This window comes from Leucopleurus acutus, assembly GCF_964270905.1.
Source record: "Leucopleurus acutus genome assembly, chromosome: X".
Classification (NCBI taxonomy): domain Eukaryota; kingdom Metazoa; phylum Chordata; class Mammalia; order Artiodactyla; family Delphinidae; genus Leucopleurus; species Leucopleurus acutus.
In genome coordinates this window covers 19,759,035-19,782,686 of record NC_139148.1, presented here as the reverse complement: position 1 = coordinate 19,782,686, position 23,652 = coordinate 19,759,035, and the positions used below count along the sequence as shown (strand labels likewise).

The 23,652-nt window shown below is 37.3% G+C and overlaps 1 protein-coding gene across 3 annotated transcripts in view; it reads left to right on the top strand.

Moving 5' to 3' along the window:
• Positions 1–14,674, top strand: part of KLHL15 (kelch like family member 15) — a 31,913-nt gene extending 17,239 nt beyond the window's left edge. For all 3 annotated transcript variants that reach the window (XM_082865426.1, XM_082865425.1, XM_082865424.1), the window contains one exon: positions 9,509–14,674. In XM_082865426.1, the coding sequence (XP_082721552.1) occupies positions 9,509–10,618 (1,110 nt within the window). In that variant the 3' untranslated portion in view covers positions 10,619–14,674. The remainder of the gene's footprint in view (positions 1–9,508) is intronic.
• The last annotated feature ends 8,978 nt before the right edge of the window (positions 14,675–23,652 follow it).

Below are 23,652 nucleotides of genomic sequence, written 5' to 3'. Positions count from 1 at the left end.
AGATGTGGGAACACTGTAAGGTGTGAAAGCAGAATTCTGGAGTTTTCCCTGTATAATCGAGGAAAGCTGAAAATTAAGGATCTTGTCCTTTTGACATAGTTGGTTAGGAGTATGATTCATTTTAACTATAGTCCATTCTCAGTTTTAATACTAGACTTCAATCTCAGTTTTTACGTAATGCAAATGTCTGCGTCATGTATTTTTACTAACTCTAATGGTCTTTGCATCTGTTAACAGAGATAAGGCCTGACATTTGTCATTCTGAATTTCAGTGATGTGAAGATTTAAATAGTTTAAACTTTGCTCTCTTTGGTCTTTTGGTTTTTAAAAAACAATTATTGCTTTATTGAAAACATTTTATTAAGTAAATGTATATTTGGCAAAATGCCTGTTTTACTTTTTTGTACGGAAAAGATCTTTTTAGCAAAATTGTTAAATTATTCATTAAAATACCCATATGTTGATTTTTTAGTAAAGTGACATTTTAATATTTTTGAACCCAGGGCATCTTCAGTATCATAAATATGCGTAAGGTAAGATCTAGCATATTAATGATCCCCTTAGAAATTATATTAATCATAATCATAAGATCTTACAATTTTTCAAAAGGAAAGAAAATTATTTTTTAAGGAATCAGATTATATAGATGAATTCTGCTTTATTCCAAGTATTTTGTTTTATAAACTAGCTCATGATATTCAGATACCCTAATGTGCTTTTTTCCCCCTAACCTGTTAAATGTAATTCACCATATCCCCCCAAATTAGGTTTATTTAACTTTTGAAGAGCAAAGCTAATGTTTTAATGAGAGAAGATGTTAGTTCTCCTTCACTGAGAATATATTTGGATTTAGCAAATCATATCTGCATTTTATAAAAGTTTGTTGTTATAAGGATATTTACAGCCTTGAGATAATTTTGATAGTCCATTGAAAAAAGATAAGTTCATTACTAGTGAGTATTAATCCTAGGATCAGAGTGAAAATGCTTCAGAAAGGCTAACACTTTTTTTTTTTTAATGTCTTTTACTTAAGGACCAGAATTTGTGGCTTTAAAAGCTACAGTTTAAAATGGGGTAAGGTGTCCTGGACTCACCTTGAAACTGATAGAATTTAAGGATTACAAATTAAGTATCCAAGTATACCTTACTAAGACCCTTAGTACCTTCCTAAGAACATGGTAGCTCTCAGAACTGGTCTTCACAAAGCACTGATAATCTTCCAAATATTTCTCTATCAGCATAGTTGGTTTATATAGCATTAACAATGGACTATGACACATAAGGAAATTTATTCTTAATGTGTCGTGCTTGGGTGGTGCGATATCTTGGTTGAGGCACAACCCACTTGGTAATGAAATTGCCTGGGCAAGGACACATCTATGTAAAAATGTAGGGGCTGTGTACCCCTCAGAATTCCTTCACTTAGGCACTGCAACATGATTTGATTAATCTAGCACTTGACCAATCCAAAATTTCTGTCCAGAAACCAAACCATTAACTTTAGTGTTAAAACAGTTTAGCCCCAAAACTCGAAAAAAGTAATTATTTCTAATGACTTAAACTACAGCCAGACAAATCTAGAGGAAAAAACAAATTTCCCTCTAACCCTCACAGTTTTAGAAGAAACAAGCAGTGCTGTATTTGACAATAAAAATATTTTTTAGAAGACAGTAACCTGGATTTCCAATGTGAAATTTGATTAGAATTTCTAATAAACTTGAGTTGTTTTTGAAAAAGTTTTAAATCCTCTTCATATATTAAATAGTACTTATACAGCTATAAACTTGAAATTACTTAACAATCAGCTCACTTGCCCCTTGGAGTGAAAGCACAGAGATTAGCAGGTTTTTGTTTGAAACTAGGTCAGTGGGTTAAGCGTACTTTCTCAGTCAATGTCTTTTTCTGCATCAGTCTCTTTTTTATCGACCCCTCCCTCCCAGCCCCATGGACTTGGATGATTGTAATTAATACATGTGCACTTCTTTAAAAATCACCCAAGGTGTTTTTCTCCTCTCCAGTCTTCTGCCCTTTGTGTATAGATATGGAGTGCTCTTATTTTCCACCTTTGACTTGCATTCACTCCAGGTTCCTGGAGTTGACTAGGTGTTGACTGCTGTGAAATCCCCTGGGAAAGAGACTATTAGAAGGTTGTATTAAGCTGGTAGGAACCTACTGAAAATGGGAGTTAAAAAATTCAGCCTAACTTGCTGATTTTCCTTTTAAATAAAAGGGAGATGAAGACAAAAGCATAGAATTGGAAACTGACTGTGGAGTAACAGGAGAGGAAGACATGGAATGGGGACAGCCACATTTACTTGTAAAAGGAGAAAATCTTTTTAATGAATTGGGAAATAAAGAGAGGGAGAGAAACCAAATGATACGCAGAAATCGAAAAGGATCAGAGAATTCAGAAAATGACTGGAGAAAAGGTTAGGAGCAGGAAAGGAACCACGGGGGTATATTAAGATTTTAGGCTTTAAAGTTTTAATTCTCAAATTTAATATTTACCCAGAAAATGTTACATGTGTCATAGGTAAGCCTTGCTCATTCAGAAGTTAGTTCTAGGATTAAACCTTTTATTTGACTTTCCTTCTGCTCTTCCATATTTATAAATAAAATATTGACGTAGTTGAGGGTATTTCCATAAGTAGGGAAAAATTGTGTAAAAAAAGTTGTGAATTCTAGAACTTAGTTGTACTATCTACATATTAGTGTAATCAGGTGATAAGATATTCTTAAGTCTTTTACATTATTTTCTACCTTTTAGGCTTGTGCACTCATTTAATTTCTAGTTGTGCTCTATTACTGTTGTACCAAAATTGGAAGGAAATTAGACTTTCTAAGCCTATTTAGTTATCTATCTGTTTACTTATTTTTGGCCTTGCAGCACAGCTTGTGGGGTCTTAGTTCCCCGACCAGAGATCGAACCTGGGCCCTTGGCAGTGAAAGCGCCAAGTCCTCACCACTGGACCCCCAGGGAATTCCCTAAGCACATTTATTTATTTATTTATAATTAATTTTTATTGGAGTATAGTTGATGTACAATGTTGTGTTAGTTTCTGCTGTACAGCAAAGTGAATCAGTTACACATACACATATATCCACTCTTTAAATTCTATTCCCATATAGGTCATTACAGAGTATTAAGTAGAGTTCCCTGTGCTAAACAGTAGGTTCTTACTCGTTATCTATTTTATATATAGTAGTGTGTGTATATGTCAGTCCCAATCTCCCAGTTTATTCCTCCCACCCGCCCCCCTTTCCCCCTTAGTAACCATAAGTTTATTTTCTACATATGAAGCACATTTATTTTTGAGTTAAATATTTTTCACTATCTATAGAAAAGTTGAAGGGATAGAGGACTCATCAAATTGTGCTGAAACTCTTATAAGAATATTGTCGTGAGGGAGTCCTTTCCCTTTCCCCCATTTGCCCTGGTCACTTGCCTTCTGAAGCTGTCAATACTTTAGACTCTTGCCTACTTGGAGAAGACAGGATGTGTAATCCTTTTTAAAATTTGTTTTAATGTTTGGTATTTGACTGCAATTATAGTGTTACTGAGAGGATTTGTGCTTAACAGGAACTAATTTTTTAAAATAGCCTTATCCCTGGTCATTATTCAGTTTTTCAGGACAAAGGGATTAATTAAAGGTACTTTGTAACTAGCTTTTTGTGTGACACATAAATCAATACAAGCTTCAGTTCTGAGCATGATTTTTTTTTTTTTTTTTTTTTTTTTGCGGTACGCGGGCCTCTCACTGTTGTGGCCTCTCCCGTTGCGGAGCACAGGCTCCGGACGCGCAGGCTCAGCGGCCATGGCTCACGGGCCAAGCCGCTCCGCGGCATGTGGGATCTTCCCGGACCGGGGCACGAACCCGTTTCCCCTGCATCGGCAGGCAGACTTTCAACCACTGCGCCACCAGGGAAGCCCTGAGCATGATTTTATAAGTAAACCTCTTATATCAGGGTAGATGCTTTTGCAGTACAACATATAAAGACTTCCACATTTTACTGAATATCAAAATTAATATCAAAGGTAGCTGTGGTTCCCAAAGACATAATTTGTTTTCGCACTAAAGCTCCATGACAGTAACTGCTTTATTTCTGGGTATTTCTTTTGAGAATACTGAATCATGGAGGAAGAATGATAAAACTGACAGCCAGGACTCAGTCTTCCTTCCACATGACACCTTATACTCATCATTGCAAAAATTAGGTTAGCAGTTTTGGATGTAGGAGGGCCAGAGAGATGTCTGTTCATGCAACTTACACCTTTTATAAAGGGAAAATACCTAAACTGGAGGCTCCATGGTCACACAGTGACTTGGGGACAGTGTCAAGTCTAAAACCTGGGATCTTGAGTTCAGAGATTATTCTAACCCTCAGTCCTCACCCCTCCCACCTCCCTACAACTGGATAAACTAATCAAAGACCTTTTGTTTCTTTGGTTTAGTATATTGGGCATTTAAAAAATCCTTTTGAAAGGTGAAACAGCTGATAATACCTTAAATTGGCTGGCTGAAAGCCTAAAATAATTTTGTAAACTATAGCCTGTTTTAGTAGATACTTTTAAATTGTAGATTTTTAATCAAATAAAGGTAGTAAGCTCTATGGAAATGCCTGTTTTAATTATATTGCCTGCTTCATTTTAATTCTTTCAAAATTAAGAGCAGTATAAACAAATTACCTTGAAAAGTTAAAAAGTAAGTGGATTATATAACATTTTGACAATGAGAAGAGAATCATGGAATTTTTACCCAGTGCTAATGGCTAGCTATTATTTCTTTGACTTAATAAACATATTTAGAGGAATCACATTCAAAATTATTAATTTCTCACATTTTCTCTACATGTATATGTGCATGCACACAATTTCTTTAAACCAAAAGATTAGAGGAGGAAATGGCCAATTTAAAATGTTCAGATCACTGTTTTTAAGAGGTAATAAATACTTTAACTTCAAAATGCATAATACAATTTTTTAAAATATCAAAGCAAGAAAAGTGATAATCTTTCCAAGTTTTAAAATAAGACAGCTTTTTAAATCCTAGAAAGGATAAGGAAAGTAATTCAGAACATGAAAGAAATGTCATTCTTTCCATATCTTTCTTTTGAGAGAGCCTGATACACAGATAGTTAAACTGTTATATGAGGAGCAAATGATGAGAGAAATGGTTTCTCTGTGAAAAGATGAGCCACACGTTTCTTTTTGGATAGCTCCCTTCATTAATGCATTTTAAGTGATTCCATTCACAAAGAAGCTTTTGGCCCTACACTTTTTGTTTTAAAGCAGAGTGTATCTGTAACTACTTTGTCCAGGATTATCACAGATTCATTAATTTCCTGTTTCTATCATGAATGGAGAAGCTACTTATGCTTATTGATATTGTGTGGTTTTAGAGGAAAATTGCAGCAATAAGTAGCCCTGGGAAAAGGCAAGGTAGGTCTAGAACTTCTAGCCTTGGCAGAGAGAAGTAGGAGCTAAATTTCTTTGGTTAGAATATCTCTTAGGGTATAATAGCTATCTAAAAAGGCACAACTTCCATTATTGTGGGCTTAGAGGTAGAACAGATCAGGTAAAGATGTAGCTTTGACTGGGACTTCAACATAGTGCTGAAGTGATTCTTGTAAACTAATTGGAACCCAAATATCAAAGGAGCACGATAGAATGAATAGGGAGAGGACAAAGGGACCAGAAGATTGGGTATATAAAAAAAAGAAAAGGCTAGGAAGTGACTCTAGGAAGCCATTAAGCTGGCCCAGTTTGACATGATCTGCAAGAACCTGGGGTTGGAAGGTGGAAAGCCATTATAGGCCATTCTGCCTAGTCCTCGTGTGATGCTGGAATTCCTCTCCAGCCCTCCTGTTAGGTGGCCGCACCTGCACTACCTTCAGTGGCAGGATGCTAGACTCCAGAAGTAGACAGTTCTTCACTTTGGGAACATGTACCTGTACCCTTTTTACTGTAGTCCCTGTAGAAAAGCCCAATACAGACCTATTTCGAATCTCAAAAGGGCAAGCCCCTCACGAGCTCACTGGTAACTATATGTTGTACTCGTATTATATACATTTTTCCCCTGCATATACTGCTGACTGTGCAAAACAGTCCATTTTTATTTTTTGAGAGTACTATATATACAGTTCTGCAGGTTTTGTCATTTTGACATTTTGAATGTCTGTGTGCATGTGGATTAATCTCATTCCTTTTAACGATTGCATGTTATATACCAGAGTTTGGTCAACCAATTTCATATTAATAGATATGTGAGTTGTGCCCAGTTTTTGTGCTCTTACAAATAATAATGCAGTGAACATCCATTATGTTGTCAGTCCTAATTGCAAAGCTTTTCCTTATATTGGCCTAAAGTCTTTCTCTTAACTTCTACTTATTGGTCCTGAAAACAGTTGCCATCTTTCTCTCCTGAGTCTTCTCGTGGATTGAAACATTCTTCATCTGTTTGACCACTCTTCCTGTGATTTGGATCTCTTTGCTGTCTCCTCGACATGATCCACTTTGTTGTCTAAAGTACACTGGTGGAGTTGAACACTTAGTTGTGGTTTCACCTGAACAGAGAGGGTGGGACTGTCTAATTCAGTCCATGATTTTATTAGTTCTTAAGACTGTCATATCACATTGTTGGTTAGCAGTGAGGATAGAGTCAGTTAAAGCTTTACATTTGGAGTTTGTGGATCCCTGGAACATCTGATAAAAGCTTTGGACTTCCCCCCTCTCCCCCAAATGCATTAACATAACTACTGTTGCAATTTCAGGTGGTTCGTGGGTCCCTAGTGTTTCTGTTTTCTTTATGACTAAGCTTTGTTGATTACTTTGCTGAAGTCATAGGTTCTCTCATTCTGTAGCAGTGTTGTTACATCATCAAAAATTAAACCAGAAATGGTCAGTCTTGGCATTACTGGGTGAGTATGTGTTGCCTCCTAGTTTGTAGTGCTTTCTTATATGCAAGTGCTAACTAGTTTTTAACAATGCAGGATCAGGCTCAAGCTAACCAGTCTTAGTTCGGAAATCTGTCTGGTTTCTAGTCCTCTGCCATCCTTCATGATTCCACACACATTACAGAGAGCAGTTAAGCAACCTTATCTGTGAAGGCTCCTAGGATCCCAGGACGTGATTTGTGAGATCAGATGACTCGAACTCGGTGAGAATATCTGCCTGGTTTTTCTTTTTTCTCAGCCATCTTGGATTTAAGTTTTTTCTTAGTTATTGTGTTTGATCTTCAGATTGGAAAGAATATAATATTCTTAGCCGAGAATGGGAATAAGATAGGAGGCTGTTTCTCTTTATCTTTGTTACTATTACATTAACCACCTCATCCAGGGGGGAATTCACTTTTTCCTCTACTTTTTTTTTTTTTTACTTTAACCCCTAAAATGCCATTTATTCACTATCTGGCACTTTGTAAAGTCACAATTCCTCCTAAGGCTTTAGCTTTGTTCACAATATTCTTATAGCTCCATTTCACTCTTTATAATACTTGTTTTATGTGCCTGTTTTTTACCATCTGTCGTAAGTGGTTTTTTAACATCCGAATTCCAGAAAGCTCTCTGCAGCACATCAGTTTTTTTAGATACTTTCCCCCTTTCTTCCCCTCATCAGTATGTTTTGCAATTATGTAGTCAGCATTATGCTTTTGAGAGCCTCCAAGCCTTCTCGAGCTTCTTTACACAGTTTCTGATCTTGGAATTGATCCTGTTTTTCCTTTGAAATCTTGAAATCTGCCTATCCATTATGGGCAGCATTCCCCTTCCTTTCTTTCTTGATCTCCAAACAACACGGCTGCTTCCTCTAAAGCTTCCTCCTACTTGCATGTCATCAGTCATGCTTTTCTGGTGAGGATTAGGTACAGAGTAACAGTTTTTCTCATTTCTCCTCTACTTTCTGGAAGACTGAATATTTACACAAACAAACGCACATCATCAGATGCATTAACGTAAATTGAGTGACACTTCCACAGATGTCCCCTGGTCAGTAATAATAGCTAATAACAGCCGTAATTTTTTCTGCACTGCCACATGACAGGCACCATACTAAGTCCTTTCCGTGTAGGATTATCTTGCCTGTCTCCTACCTTAGGGTTATGAGGTGTAGGTGCTATTGTCCCAGTAATACAGATGAGGAAACTGGCTTAAAGATACTGAGTCACTTGCCCAAAATCACACAGCTTGTGAGTAGCAAAGTCAGATATTTCCTAAATCGAATTGTTAATCACCATACTGGGCTGCTTGATGTCATGCTTAATTACTATGCTGATTCTGTTACTTCAAAACCTGTGAGGCAGTCAGACTACTGGCTGTGCACAGTAGGCCCTTAAATATTTAATTTGTTAGCCTAATGACCCCTCTAAGAGGAAAGATCGTATAATTGTTCTTAATACAAAGAATTAATCATACGATCACAATGATTGGACATACAACCTAATTCCTCCTAGCAAAATAACTGTGAAAGAAATCAGCAAATAATAATAGTGAACAATTTCAATAAAGAGAAAAAGTATAAAATCTGTTGATTTTATCTCTACAGGATCCAAATGGTAACCATCCAAATCCTAGCCCTCTTATCTCACCCTTGTCATTATGATACAGGCTGTTTCTGCTTGGTTTCCAACTTCCTACCTCTTTCACAAAACATCCCTTGAATGTTTTGGATCAGTTTGATATGTTCTGTATCTAAAGTTCATAGCACTCACAGATGTGCTATACAGCTTCATACCTAACTGTCAATTGCCTCATTTACTTAAAACTGGTAGATGTGTATTTGTTTTCATTTCCTGAAATATACTCTAAGTTCTTTGAGGAAATGGACCACATCTTATACTCTTTTTTTTTTCATCTCCCCACAGTAGTTAGCATGATACTTAAAAGTGCTTCATAAGATGTTAGCAGTCATTATAATTAGGTAGTTCCAACCCCAAAAACAAAAAGGAAAAAGTTTGACCTTTTCTTGTCAACTGAATTATTACTATAGGAGTTAATGATATCACACCAAGTTTTTATGTCAAAAACCAACTGAGAATTTTGTGTGTATTTAAATTTTTACTAACTCACTAACTTAATTCCCCAAATTATTCAGCCATGGGTGTTCTTACAGTGTTCCTTGTGGTTAAGAAAACCAAGGCCAACATTTCCTCTACTGTGAAACCTCTACTTGTCCTCGTATAGCCACCACTTGTAGCCCAGGGCCCGACATATATTAGATGATTAATACATTTTGTTAGAGGAATTTAGCTTGTGCCTGGAAAATAACTTGTTTACTTTTAAAAAGATTGGGAATGTGCATAAATTAGTACAAATAGAAATTACAAAAACAAATATGATAAAAGCTTTGTAAAAAAAATAATAAAAAGAAAGTATGTGATCTTAACAGGAAATCAGTTTTAGTAAAGTAGCTTAAAATCATAAGCTAATCATCTTAGTGGGCTTTGATATTTTGTTTGCCATTGATGTTTTGTTTTTTGTTTTTGTTGTTAAATTCTTTTACTTGTATTCTTAGGTTAAGACATCAGAATTTTATAGATACTCCCGACAGCTGCGCTATGAAGTTGACCAAGCCTTGAATTACTTTCAGAACGTTCACCAGCAGCCTCTGTTGGACATGAAATCAAGCCGCATCCGCTCTGCCAAACCCCAAACTACAGTATTCCGAGGCATGATTGGACATAGCATGGTTAACAGTAAAATACTTCTCTTAAAGAAACCAAGAGTCTGGTGGGAACTGGAGGGCCCACAAGTACCTCTGCGTCCGGACTGCCTTGCTATCGTGAATAACTTCGTGTTCTTGTTGGGTGGGGAAGAACTGGGCCCAGATGGCGAATTCCATGCTTCTTCCAAAGTGTTCAGGTATGACCCGAGACAAAACTCTTGGCTCCGGATGGCAGACATGTCTGTACCACGTTCAGAATTTGCAGTTGGTGTTATTGGAAAGTTTATTTACGCTGTAGCAGGCAGAACCAGAGATGAGACTTTCTATTCAACAGAGAGATATGATATCACCAATGATAAATGGGAATTTGTGGATCCTTATCCAGTTAACAAGTATGGACATGAGGGGACAGTGCTCAATAACAAGTTGTTTATCACTGGTGGAATCACCTCATCTTCCACCTCCAAACAAGTGTGCGTGTTTGACCCCAGTAAAGAAGGGACCATAGAACAGCGGACCAGGAGAACTCAAGTAGTTACCAACTGTTGGGAGAATAAGAGCAAAATGAATTACGCTAGATGTTTTCACAAGATGATTTCTTACAACGGCAAGCTTTATGTCTTCGGTGGTGTCTGTGTGATCTTGAGGGCCTCTTTTGAGTCTCAGGGATGCCCTTCCACAGAAGTGTACAACCCAGAGACTGATCAGTGGACCATCTTGGCGTCCATGCCAATTGGTAGAAGTGGCCATGGTGTGACTGTGCTGGACAAACAGATAATGGTTCTTGGAGGCCTTTGCTACAATGGTCATTACAGCGATTCTATTCTCACTTTTGATCCGGATGAAAACAAATGGAAGGAAGATGAGTACCCGCGGATGCCCTGCAAGCTGGATGGTTTACAAGTATGCAACCTGCATTTTCCAGAATATATACTGGACGAGGTCAGACGTTGCAACTAATGGCATCTTTCTCCCTTCAATAAAGCCAAACAAAAAATTTGTTTGAGACAAAGTAGTTAATTAAAACACATAAAGAAGAACCTCACTAGTTTTACTATCAAAGCCATTGGTCTAATACATGAAAATGTTTTCATTCTGTTCTCGCATCCTGTTTTTTCTTTTTAGTGGCCTCAAACTCATGCAATAAGTCAATTCTAAGCACTAGCTCTTGAAACTACTTCCAGAAGCAGTTTAATAGAACGATTCACTTATCTGGGAAGTTGATGTTATGCTTTAAACATTTCTTTCAAATGTCAGTGTAGGAGTCATGCATCTTCTAAGAGAAGACCTGATAAGTGTCACTGGATGTAATTTCAGTTCCTATCTCTATCTGAAATCTTTTTGAACATTTATTTCGGTGTATTGCAGTCTGTTAGACTTTTTGATTTTATTTTTTAAGTTTAAAACTCTTGACCTTTTTGCATGGCTTTTTGCTGAAAATGCAAAAATATAAATTTTCTACAAATTTAACTTTTTTATATTCAGAACACTATTTCTAAGCTGCCTTCTCTTATCTGCATTGTGTTAGTGAGAGCATATCCATACTTGCTTACATCTTATGAATATATAAGGCACATCCCCTTTTATGCGTGGTTAGGATTCTATATTTTTAAGCTAGTGCACTTGCACACACGGTTTGCCACACTTGTTGTATTCTAGATGTAACGTCTTTTCATGTATTAACATTTTTAGAAAGTTAAAAGAACTGGAGTCCTCGTTTGGTATCAGAGTAGCCTATCTTCAGTCCATACTGATTCAGTAATATTCAAACTCCTTATATTCCTGAAACATGTATGGTTTTATGAAAACTAACATTTTATGTTTTATTTTCAAAAGTAAACGTTAGTGTTGCTTATCGATGTATGTCTTCTTTTTGAAAATGTTTTTCTTCGCAGTCTGTTTAATGTTACCCTGTTTTTAGTGAGAATCGGAGTGGTATATGACAAGCCCTGGCCCTGCAGCGTGCAAGCACTTTTAAAGAGAATTTAGGTAATACCAGAGTCCTAAATAAAGGCCCCTTAAAAGTAAGTGCAACTCCCATTCTTTACATTCAATAAGGCTGCTGCATCTGTTATTGAATGGAAAGTAGCAACTTGTGGAAAATTTGAGCTCAGTTTTGACTTAGAGGTAAGGAATAGAATTATAATCTTAACTGGTCATATCTACTTGTTTATTTAGTACAAAATATTTAGTGGCACTGGGGATGTAAGCCCTCAGCTTTTGTTTTATTTACTGAAAGCTACTAGCATGAAAGATAGTAACCTCAAAGTTCAGAATGGATCAAGAATAACTGTTTAAAAGCATTTATAATAAGTGTTTTAGGATTAGCCGCACCTTTCAACTCTTTAAACTCGAAGAAAAAGCATATAGTTGTCAAAATTAAGCAAGAATAACCAGGGAGTGGATCATTCAAACTGATGCCATTTTCTTCTGAGTAGACTCTATATATGATACAGACTAGATCTACACTGGCAAAACTTGCCAGACCTTAGGATATTGGTGCAATATTGCAATGCCTTCTATATGGCTGTTGTGTAAATTTTCTAGTTTCACTTTTTTTTTTTTTTTTTGCTGCTGCCGCCACTGAATATAAAATGGAAGAGTGAAATCATGGAAATGTGAAGACTTGTTTCATTTTTGCAATTAAAATAGACAACTATGAAAAAAACCTGATTTTAAAACTCTACAACTGGAGGCTAGAAACAGTCAGGTACATAAGTAGTTTTTTAAAAAGCGAAACATTGGGATTGGCTTTAGAAATCAACTTAATATTCTTTTGTATATGAGACTTAAATTTTTATTAAGTGGTCCTATCATTTACTTTCAGTTTCTAAAAATGAAATTCAGTATCCTGTTTCCCATGGTAATATGGGTAAAAGCCTTTTTCTACATCTTAAAAATCATTTTTAGTCATTTTACTTTTGAAAACTAGGAGTTAGATTAGCCGTTTAATTCTTTTTCTAATATATTAGTTGGCTTAGTGTTTTATATGTGTGCCGTCTTGCTTTAAAGAAAATAACAGTAACGTCTTCATTATTTTCCTCATTGTTGTCTTTTGCTGGAAAAGACCGAGACAGGGAACCCCATCAGGCTTTTACACTCCAGTGGTGGTTCTCTTTAATTGCTTAGATATGACTTCGTAGTCCTAGTTAAAGTAAGATCTGGGCAAACAATTGAATATTCTTGGTCTTCATTGTAAAAACACAAGGCCAAGATCAAAGTTCATGTTTTGGAAAATTTGTGAAATCTTTTAACTTGAACTAACTCTGGGTTAAGCTTCACACGTAAGTCATGTCTGACCTGATGTCAGCTGTAATCAGTTTTGAGCTTTAAGAATAGTTGTTATTGCTTGGGTTCTGAATGTATGAGAAAACTCTTCTGTTTATATGTAGTGCTAATTTAGCTTATTTTAAATCCATGATTAACTTACATTCCCTTTTAAAATTATGGTTTAATTGCTGAAAGAGATTTATTTTTGTTATACTAAACTATGGAAAATTTTTTCATAGAACTTTTTTCAAGTTTATTTTTTGTGTGCTTCATTTGGAACCATTTTTGTTTATATACATTATATGTGCTCAAAATAGTTTTTTTAAAATTCAGTAAGATTTAAAACTATACAGTGTAATTGCTGTGATCTTTGTGTGTTAATTTTCACTTTACATTTTAAATGCCAGACTTTACAAAAATAGCTGATTTTTGTTAATTGCATCTTAATTAGAAACGTTTGTTCTCTTCCATGTCTTTGACCTTCTAAGTTTTTATTTTAATCTGCTTAAAGAAAATCCTTGCACTACAACCTTTTCATAAAATTCAAGATTCTCACGTTGAAGGTTTTGTATTGGAAGAAATACTACTGGTTTTTAAAAAGTAAAGCTTAATTAATAGAATTATTAGCTTTTCTTGAGACAGCTTTCTCTGTGTCCTCATTACTCTGTGTGAGTGTTACTATAATTTGTGAAATATTGACTGAGCCCTTCACTTATCTTTTCTAAAGCAGCACCTTTGGACACCTCATTCTGGGAAGCCTGCTCGAGTCATAGTAAAGGACACACATTTGTGTGGGGAGAAGTGGTAAAAATGGTTTTGTCTTAATTACATGAAACTAAGCTTTAAAGTATTTTATAACAAATTATTTGAGCTGCATTATCTAAACATGTCAAACGTTCAGTGGGACTATTTTTATATATGTATATGTGGTTGTAGGTCATAACATTTCAGTTTATAATATAAATTGTTATTTCAGTTTATAAGCTATCTCTCAGAAAAGACTAGCTCTTTTGAGAATACGTAATTTAAAATTTTAGACTGAAGTAAAACACAACATAGATAATAGTGTAAATTAGATATAAATGAGGGCTATATGGCAGTAAAACTGCTCGTGCCATTTTTCCTGTTTGCCTATTATACATTTTTTATTTTTTTTTGTACTCTGAACATTTTTAGGGATCATACGTTCTATCAGATTAGAGTTGGTTTGGGGATAAATATCTTCTAAAAAGAGATTTATCTTAAAAATGAAAGTCCTGAAAAATTAGTTTATCAAGAGTTTATAAAGTCAAATATTCAATAGACATAGACTGGAATAGGTAAACTCATGGAAGTCGTTTCCTTTCAGTATACCAGTATAACTTCAATATTACACGAGTAACATTGAGAGAATGCTGTCAGCTTTGTTTGTTCCTCCTTAATGTTCTTAGATTTTCTTTTTACATCTTTGGGAACAACTACATTAAAAACCTTATTAATCAGTATATCAGTAAGGATTAGGTGTTTGCTTTCTGAAGGAATGTTCCAGTGAGGTGATCAGAGAGGTTATTTTCTATCTAACTTGTATATGCCCTATACCCCTTGGGCATATTTTGTCTATAGAAAAAATATTTTGACCTTTAGGTACATTTTGGGCCAGTAGTCAAATAATCCTAGGGCCAATTTAAAAATCTTAGAATAATTTAAGGTTTGCCTTTTATACCTGTTTTGGAAGCCTTTACATTTTTGTCAGGTAATTTTTCCCAAGCCGTGAATATAATCTATTCAAAACATGTTTATGCTATCCATTCTGTTTTTAAATTGAAAAAAAATGTTAAAAGTGTTTATGAAGAAAAGTTTAAATAAAATATTTTTAATCTTTAAAATATACTTCATCTCTTATTATTTACTATCTTGATATAATCTATCACTTTCAAAGTCGCTCATGACTTGATTAACAGTATACATTTTGTTTTCCTTCAATGTGCCAAGGAAGTGCCACAAAAATGTAATTTCTACCGATGCTTTCAGCCACAGATTGAAATGAGAGCATTTGAGTGAAATTATTTACACTTACATGCAATGGAAATTTTATAGTGAAGCCAAGTAATTAAAGTTCCACTAACAGAGTTTTGCAGAATGGAAATAGAGAACTGAGAAAAAGCATTTATAAGCCCTCAAGCCTTAGTTTGGTGATTTTTAGATTTCCTTAGCATTTTTGATTCATTGTTCTTAAAGGCATTTCTGAAATTAGGGAATCCGGTAGAAATGAATCTGCTACAACACAAGCACTTGGATATATTTAGGCACATGTGTGCCTTCTTTAAAACGGACTCCTGAGAAACATGGACAGGATTCCCTGGATCCTGGCCTCAAGCCACCTTTCCCGCCTCTTTCTGTCACTTCCCGCACTCTATTCTGTTGTGATCTTTGCTAATTTCCAGCTTCAAATGGCTTGCCTTGTTTCCCCTTCCCTGCTTGCAAAGTCCACTTATTTTGCAAAGCCCAACTCAAATGCGCTCCTCCCCTCCTGAAACCTGTTTTATCTCTTCCATTGAATTAACTGCCTCTTCTATGCTCAACACATTTATAGCTCTTATTTCATTTCATTTTGCATACTAGTTGGGTGTAATTCCTTCCACAATTAGATCATAGTCTCCTTGGATGAAGGGACCTTCTTTTATTCCTCTTTGTACCCTCATATCTAGCATGATACTTTTTGTACATAATAGGCACTGAGCTAAATGTTTATTGCTATATGAGTTACAAAAAGATTCTGTAGGCATTTGGAAGAGGGAGATAATATAGTTCCTCAGGGTTTTTGTCTCTGCTTTTTTCTCAGTCTATACATTCCCTGTCCAGTTTCACCCACATCTATGGCTCCACCTACCACTTTTATTCTGATACCTGTTAAATCTCTATTTCTCAACCCAGAGTTCCAACCATCTTCTGAACATCTCTCACATGTTTTTTCGGAATCTCAAACTGAACAAGTGCAAACCTCAATACATTATCTTCTCCCCGCCAGACCTGCCCCTTGTCCTGTATTCCATGTATTATTATGTGGCGCTACCTTTGCCTTTCTCCCACTTCACCCCAACGTCTTCACCCACTCCTATCACTTTAAATTCTCAACTGCCCTCACCTAGCCATCCATGCTGGCCTCCTGGAGCTTTCTCTCTGATCTTCTACCTCCACAATCCATTTTCTACACTGCTTCCAGAGTGAAATTTCAAAAGGTAAACCTGATCCTGAGATTCAACAGCCTTTAGTAATCCCCCTTCACCGTGAGAATAAGATTCAAACTCCCTAGCATGCCGTTCATACCTGTTCAGTCTCTCTTGTGCCCTATTCTCTAGCTATGCAAGCTGCTGGGAGTTCCCTGAATATGCCATGTTCTCTCCAGCCTCTCTGCCTTCACACATGATCTTTCCCTCTTCTTTTCCTGGCTAACCCTTTCTTGGCCTTCAAGAACCAGCCTGGGCATCATGGCCTTTGTCATCTTTTTTAAATGTCCCCTTGGTCTTACCATAGCACCTTGTGGATACCTAGACCCCACCTCCTCTAAAACTTGATTATAAATGTCTTCTTTACCTTACCTTTAACTGTACTCATTGAGGACAGATGCTGTCTTTTTATTTTCCAAGAGTCTGACTTAATGTCTGGCAGATGATAAGTCTGCCTTAATAAAAATAGAACCCAGAAACTTGGAAGATCACCAGTGAAATACTGCTGGTGAGGAGGGGCAGCTGTATTAGAGAGCTAGATTGTCTGCCAAAATTGACCTCCCAGAGGAATTTCCCTCCATTCAGTTTCCACTACCATCGCTCCTATGTCTAAAAGGTTGATGCATACAGCTATCACAGTTGTCAACAGATAGTTCTTCCCTTAATATCCAGTATTTCTGACCCAGGCTGAAAATGTCAAATAAAACAAGACCAAAGGGTGTTTTGCAGATCATTAATCCCCTGAAATGCTCTTGGGGTGGGGGGGGGATAGTGTTCAGTGGTCACAATAATCTGAGGAAACCCTACATATCATTTCTCTTTCTTAGAGAATCTCAAACATTAGCATGTTAAAAGCCTCTGAGAAGTCCTTATGTAAATTCCTTTGATTTTGTTTAGCTAGGTGTAAATCAAACATTTGACCACGGAGCTCTTTTTTTCATGGAATATATATGATCCATGAATGCTCTTGAAAAAACCTGGCTAAGGAGTAACTGAAAGAAAACAAGCACAGAGGACCACTGATTCAGGCCCTCTGGTTTACAAAGTAGGACTTAACTCCTGCAGCTCCAGTTAGCTTCCAGGCTTGAAGTGAAAATCTTGCCAAGGCAACATTACCCTGGGGATTTCACATCCCAAGGAAGGTCCCACCTTCTCCCCCCCAGGAGTAAGATAAGTTTGTGTGATTAATTTGTACAACTTGTATGATTTAAGGAGCAGGACTTCCAGAATGGCCAACTAAGGAGCTCAGCAAATCCTCTCCCTAAAAAAACAATGATAAAAGTGAACAAACTTGTCAAAAAAAATGTAAAGACTCTGGAAATTGACCAAAGGCATCCAACAACTTGAGAAGCACTTATTCAAGAAAAGGTACTGAACCTCAGTAAGGACAGTGGGAGTCTGATGTCTTAGCCTGGGGCTGTTCTCATCCTAACTCCTTGTTCCCCAGCTCTGTGGCATGGAAATTCTACCAGGGCCATTGGAGGGGTCAGCCTTTCTCTGGAATGGAGTGTGGAGAATCCCATGTGTCACTGTGGCCGACACTGCAGCTAGCCTGAGGTCTCAATAGTGATTGGGTTTAGCAATAGACTAGTGGACAGACCAGGAGATCTTGTGAATGAGCTATTTACTTTAACCCTGGTGGTCTAGGAAGCTGTGCTTATGGACAAGTCTGTGTGTAACTAAGGGGAGAACTAAGAGGGCCCTAGCAGGCTACTTGTCCCTGGCTGGATGTGAGGCCTTGCAAGCACAGAAAATAAAAGCTGTAATAGACTTGGAAACTGCACAGACTTCGAATGCATTCCCCAGGCCACACACAGAGATTGCTCAGCAAAGGGCAGAAGCTTTACTGGCTCAAGGTGTTTAAGTGTAACTTCTGACCAATCATTGGCTGACCACAAAGCTATGATGACTCCGGTGATCCCTGGGCATCCCAGTTTAAAAATAAAAACAAGAGTTAAAAAAAAAAAAAAGTGAGCTGAGACATCAGTGGTTGTACATGGGTGGGGGAGGGGGGCGGGGAATAGCCACCACAATTCCTCCAGGCAAGTCACTAAACTAACACACAACAAACCAAAAACACAGCAAAACAACCCCACAGGATCCAGAGTTGCTACGATATATTATCTAAAATGTTTCTAATGAAAAATTGTGAGACATGCTAAGAAACAGGAAAGTGACTCATACCTAGGAAAATAAGGAGTCAATAGAAAGCTGTCTCAGGGATCAGAGTGTTATGGAGATGAGTGAGATTAGTTTTGTATCCTGTATTCCACATAAAATTTTATTAGAAACAATTTCACAAGTCATTAAAATTTCTTTGAAAATATTTGTAATGATTGCTTAGTGTTACATAATATGGCTGTACCATAATTTATCTAACCATGCCCCTCTTGTTCCTATACTACGTTTAAAAATTTTCTTTCATTTGATATGTTCCAGACTTACAATTGTTTCCTAAATGTAGTTTTGTAAGATGGAATAAAAAAATGAACTGAAGTCCCTGACAAATATTGCTAGGTTAAGCTCCAGGAAAGTTGTACAATATTAAACTCACATCAGCAGTGAATTTGAGTTTCTCTATTACCATACCCTGTACTTAGAAACAAATAAATTAGCACTTTAATAGATGAAAATTGTATTTTAATTACTATTTCTTTGATTATAGTGAGTGTTGAGTAATTTTCACATGTCTATTTGTCATATGTTCTGTGAATTCCTGTTCATGTCATTTATGCATTTTTCAATGATATTTTGGTGTTTTATTATGTATTTTGAAGGATTCTTCATCAACTATGCTTTATCACTCTTCAGTATAGTATTTCAAACGATGACTAGGTATCTTTAATTATTGGCAATTATTAAAAATCATATCACATTTCATTAAATATGGAAAGCAAATAAAACAATTTAGAGAAAACAAAGGGATGGAAAATATACTAATGTAACAAAACGATTAAGAATCAAATATATTTGAGAGACGAAATACTGAGAAAAGCATGTTATACATTACAGATTCAAAAGAAACCCTAAACAGCATTCTCCTTAGATCTGGATTATGAGAATTTTCTTTGTAGGGTTCCATCTTCTGTAATGAAAACATACATTCAAACTCTTATTGAATACCTGCTATGTGGGTGCTAGTGGGAGTGAAAGAAAAGATCTACTTTGCTCTCAATCTAATGAGGAAACAGAAACACCTAAAAATCACTTAAGACAGGGTGCCAAGTAGAAGGAAAAACAGGAATGCTGTGGGAGCTCAGAGTTATAGTTACTATTGATGAGAATCAGTAAAAGGTTCATGGAGGAATTGGCATTTCTACTTGGTCGTGGAGATTAAGTTGGATTTCTCTAGGTGGAGAATATGAAAAAGGCTTTTTAAGAAAGGATGTGCAAAAAAGCACAGGATGTCACATGAGGCAGGAGGTTCTGACCCTGGCATGCACCCAGATCCAATCAGTTTTCTATTCAAGTGGATTCTAGTCCTGGTAGAAATAATCAACGTAGACTAGCGCCTAGTAAAATTTGTTAAGGTGAAAAAATGGCTCATTTTAATTTAGGGGCTCATTTATTTTAACTCATTAAAAATTTTTTTATCGCTGGGAATTAAAACACCAACCATGGAAAATTTAGACTCCATAAAAATAATCAACACAATATAACTGACAATGGCAAAAACTTTATACAATTATATTTGTAATCTTAGGTTGGACTCCCTGGAAGCTGACTCCATCTGAGACTAGAATGAGAGTATTAGAATGATGTAAGAGGTCATTCCAGAAAGCATCAGTAGGGAGGTGGGAAATAAGAAAGGACTGGGGATGAGCCAGTAAAGGGTATATCAGCAAGCAGTTTTTCACTGGGGGTGACTGGGGGTCAATCCCACCCCCTTCCGCGGGGTACTGGGAAAAACTGTGTAGAGCTCACCTGAGTCATCTCACCAGAGGACAAGGAAGCTAGGATATTTATCATCCAACTGCTGTCCGTCATTGGCTCAGGGTTACTCCCAGGTAGACAAAATTGCCATAAAAGTAAACTCACTTGTAAGAGGTTAAATTTTTTTATTGGGACACAATTTTTTTTTTTGGTACGCGGGCCTCTCACTGTTGTGGCCTCTCCCGTCGCGGAGCACAGGCTCCGGACGCGCAGGCTCAGCGGCCATGGCTCACGGGCCCAGCCGCTCCGCGGCATGTGGAATCTTCCCGGACCGGGGCACAAACCTGTGTCCCCTGCATCGGCAGGCGGACTCTCAACCCCTGCGCCGCCAGGGAAGCCCTATTGGGACAAATTTTAAAAGAGGTCTCCATAGTGACATTTTTATGAACAAGAATTTTCCAGATGAAAATAATTTCAGTAAAATAAAAGCAAATAAATTTAAATATATACTAGAAACATTTTACCTGCATTATACAGAAAAATGATATCAAGGAATTAAATTGATTTGAGTTTGCTCAGGAAAATATGTTCTTCATTAAATTTCATCAATGTTGGCATGATTCTGATTAGAATGTTTGTACTTACAAACATGGAGTCACAGTGTCCTCGGCTCAAAAGAAGAGGAGGATCGAAACATCCTGTTCTTGAATTGCTAGAGGCCAAAAAATGAAGAGGATTTGTGCCAGGGGAAATTGCATGGGTAAATGCAGAGTGGAAAAGCATATGGAATGCTTTGGGAATGATGAATTCCTCACTGACAGAGCTATGGGAGCAGATGTTAAGAAAAAAAAATCATATTCATGAATATTCTGTGGATCTGCAGAGTTCTTTGTTGAAAGCGGATAAGAGAAAAATTGGATATTACAGTCCTCCAGTGAAACTCCTCACAACTTTTCACTAATATCCCATGACCTTACAGAAAAGAATAAAAACCCATTAAAATAATGAAAGATTGACAGGCAACATAATATAAAATTGTGAGCAGCCCTGAAAATAATTTTAAGGCAGATGGAGTTAGACTGAGAGAAATAGATCCATACTTCACATTATGGAATACTCAGGCTTCCCTTCATGAAAGAGAGCAAGTGGAGAAATATATTTTTTTAAGGTATATTGTTATTGCTCCACCAACTGTGTCCTGACTCAGAGATTTGGGCCTTTACTAGCCAGAGAACTGGGCATTCAATTCTCTTGATTCCAAAGAGCTACACTGTAAGTGAGGCAGTTTTGTTCCTGAGTTTTGCCCCTTGCTTTGAAACCCGTCACCCCCACCAGCGCCCTCTGACCCCTCCGGCCCCCATCCCCACCCCTCAGTCTACCAAACTGTCTTTTTACATTTTCACATTGAGATAGAACAAGCCCAGCAATCAACTAGGCAGGAAGTAAGGACCAAGTGGCCGTGGTGTAAAGCATATCCTCCCCCATTACTCAGTGTAGGCGACCACAGATATAGGAAGAACAGTTTCACTTACTGCCACTGGCTTCCAGTACCAGAGAAGGAGACAATGAGAGGAGGGCAATAACCACCAGAATTCAACAGGTGCAATGAGAGAAAGCCTATTAGAAGCTGAAATGTGGACTGGAAGCTGTGCTCATCAACTCACCCACTTTCCAACTACAGATGTATCAAAGGGATGGGACTGCTACCCAAACAGAAGTTGAGACTAAAGGCAACCCATGCATTCTGTTGACACACTGAGTCTGGAAGGGTCTTCCCTTATTTGTGTATGACTTAAGTGAAAAAACAAGTTGGGTGAAAAAACAAGTTGGGGTTTACAAACAAAGACTATGGGATAAAATAAGTAGTTGGAAGACTCGGAGAAAGGAAATATTTGTGGAAAATTATTTGCTTTCAGGTCCTGAAGAAAGAAGTCACACTACTTGGCATCTTCAAAAGATTGCAAGTAATCATAACCTCTGTGCGTGAGGAGCAAAAGGTCACAGGAAGATGAAGAGTAAAAGACGAAAAGGTAGTTGACTCAAAGACTAAGAAAATTCCAAAGGCAACAAGAGAATTAAAATCCATATGAAGTCAGTAAAGAATAGAAAGGATGTGGTAGAAAATTCACCTGCTCATGTGAAAGACATCTTTGAGATGCTTTCCCAGAGTGCAGAAGACAATGACAAGGAAATTCAGTTCTTCACCACATGCTTCATGAACACCTACTACGTGCCAGTCACTGTGCTAGGTGCTAGGATCTAAAGGCTTTCATATTCTCTATCTTCAGAGTACGAGAGGCAGCCATTGAACCCTTAAACACAAATTAACATGTAATTGCAAATTGTGATGGCTGCCACAATTGGCACTATAAAGATTACTCAGGAGAAGCCAGTTCTGATTGGGTGGTTAGGAAAGGTCTCTCTAAAGAAGGAATATATAGCTGGAGATATAAAGGATGAGTAAGAGAAGATCGAAAAATAGAGAGTGGGCAGGGGTGTGTAGCTCTGCAACAAAAAAGCAGGTGGGGCAGCAGAGAGACTAAAAGAGGACTGAGGAGAGGAAGGTGGGAAATGTGGTGCAAGATGTGATGGGAGAGGTACTAGGGCCAGATCACACAAGGCCACCTAAGGCTGGGTGAGGAGTTTGTATTTTATTCTAAGGGAAATGGAAAGTCATTGAAGGGTTCTGAATAAGTGGCCGATGTGATTTATATTTTAAAGGGTCGTCTGGTCCCCAGATGGCAATAAGGATGGAGTTGGGACTCTCACTGAGTGGGTCAGGGAAGTATGAAGGGTGATGATGACTTGGAAAACAGTGGTGGCTGACACTGCAGACAGAGAAGCGAATGGTTAGGACATCCTCTGGAGGTTACAACCGGCAGAACTTGGTGATGGGTTGGGTACAAGAGGTGCTGGAGAGGGAACCATCTTGAGTACAGGACATTTGATGATGCCATAAATTACAATGGGAAGGATGGGTAGAAGAGCGATTTGGGGAGGAAGTAGCGGGAGTGCAGGTTCAGTCCCATCAGATCTCAAATGCTTGTGAGGTGGTCACAAGTGTAAAGGTCAAAAAAGTCCCTAGATATAAATCTAGATGAAGTTTAGAAGAGAGGTCGGAGCTGGAGAGATACACTGGACAGTCATCCACTATTACAGACAGTACTTACTTATTTTGCTTTTACGTACCTTTTCCTGATGGAAATATGCAAAGGTACACAAAAGTAGACAAAATTGTATATTGAATTTCTATATACCCATTATAGTACACATAATATTTTGTCATGAGAATGGAAGCATCCTAAAGAGAGAGAGAAAGATCCCAATTCCAACTCATCCAAAAAATAGGAATATTTGAACCTACCTGATGGAGTTACAATGAGATTAACCATGTCTACAGTGTGTGGTAACCAATGTTAGCCATTAATATTTTGTTACTGTTGGGTGGGCAATATTGATCCAGTAGTGGAGAAAGAAAATGTATCAGGGTTAGTGAGTGGAAACAAATTAGTTGTTTCTAAACTCCAGGAGAAAGTATTCAAATCATTGAGCTCTTATGGAGTGAAGAACAAAACAGAAGCTGCTGACACAACTATGGCAAGGTGAGGCGAGCCAAGGACACAGCAGGAATCTGACCTAGTAAAG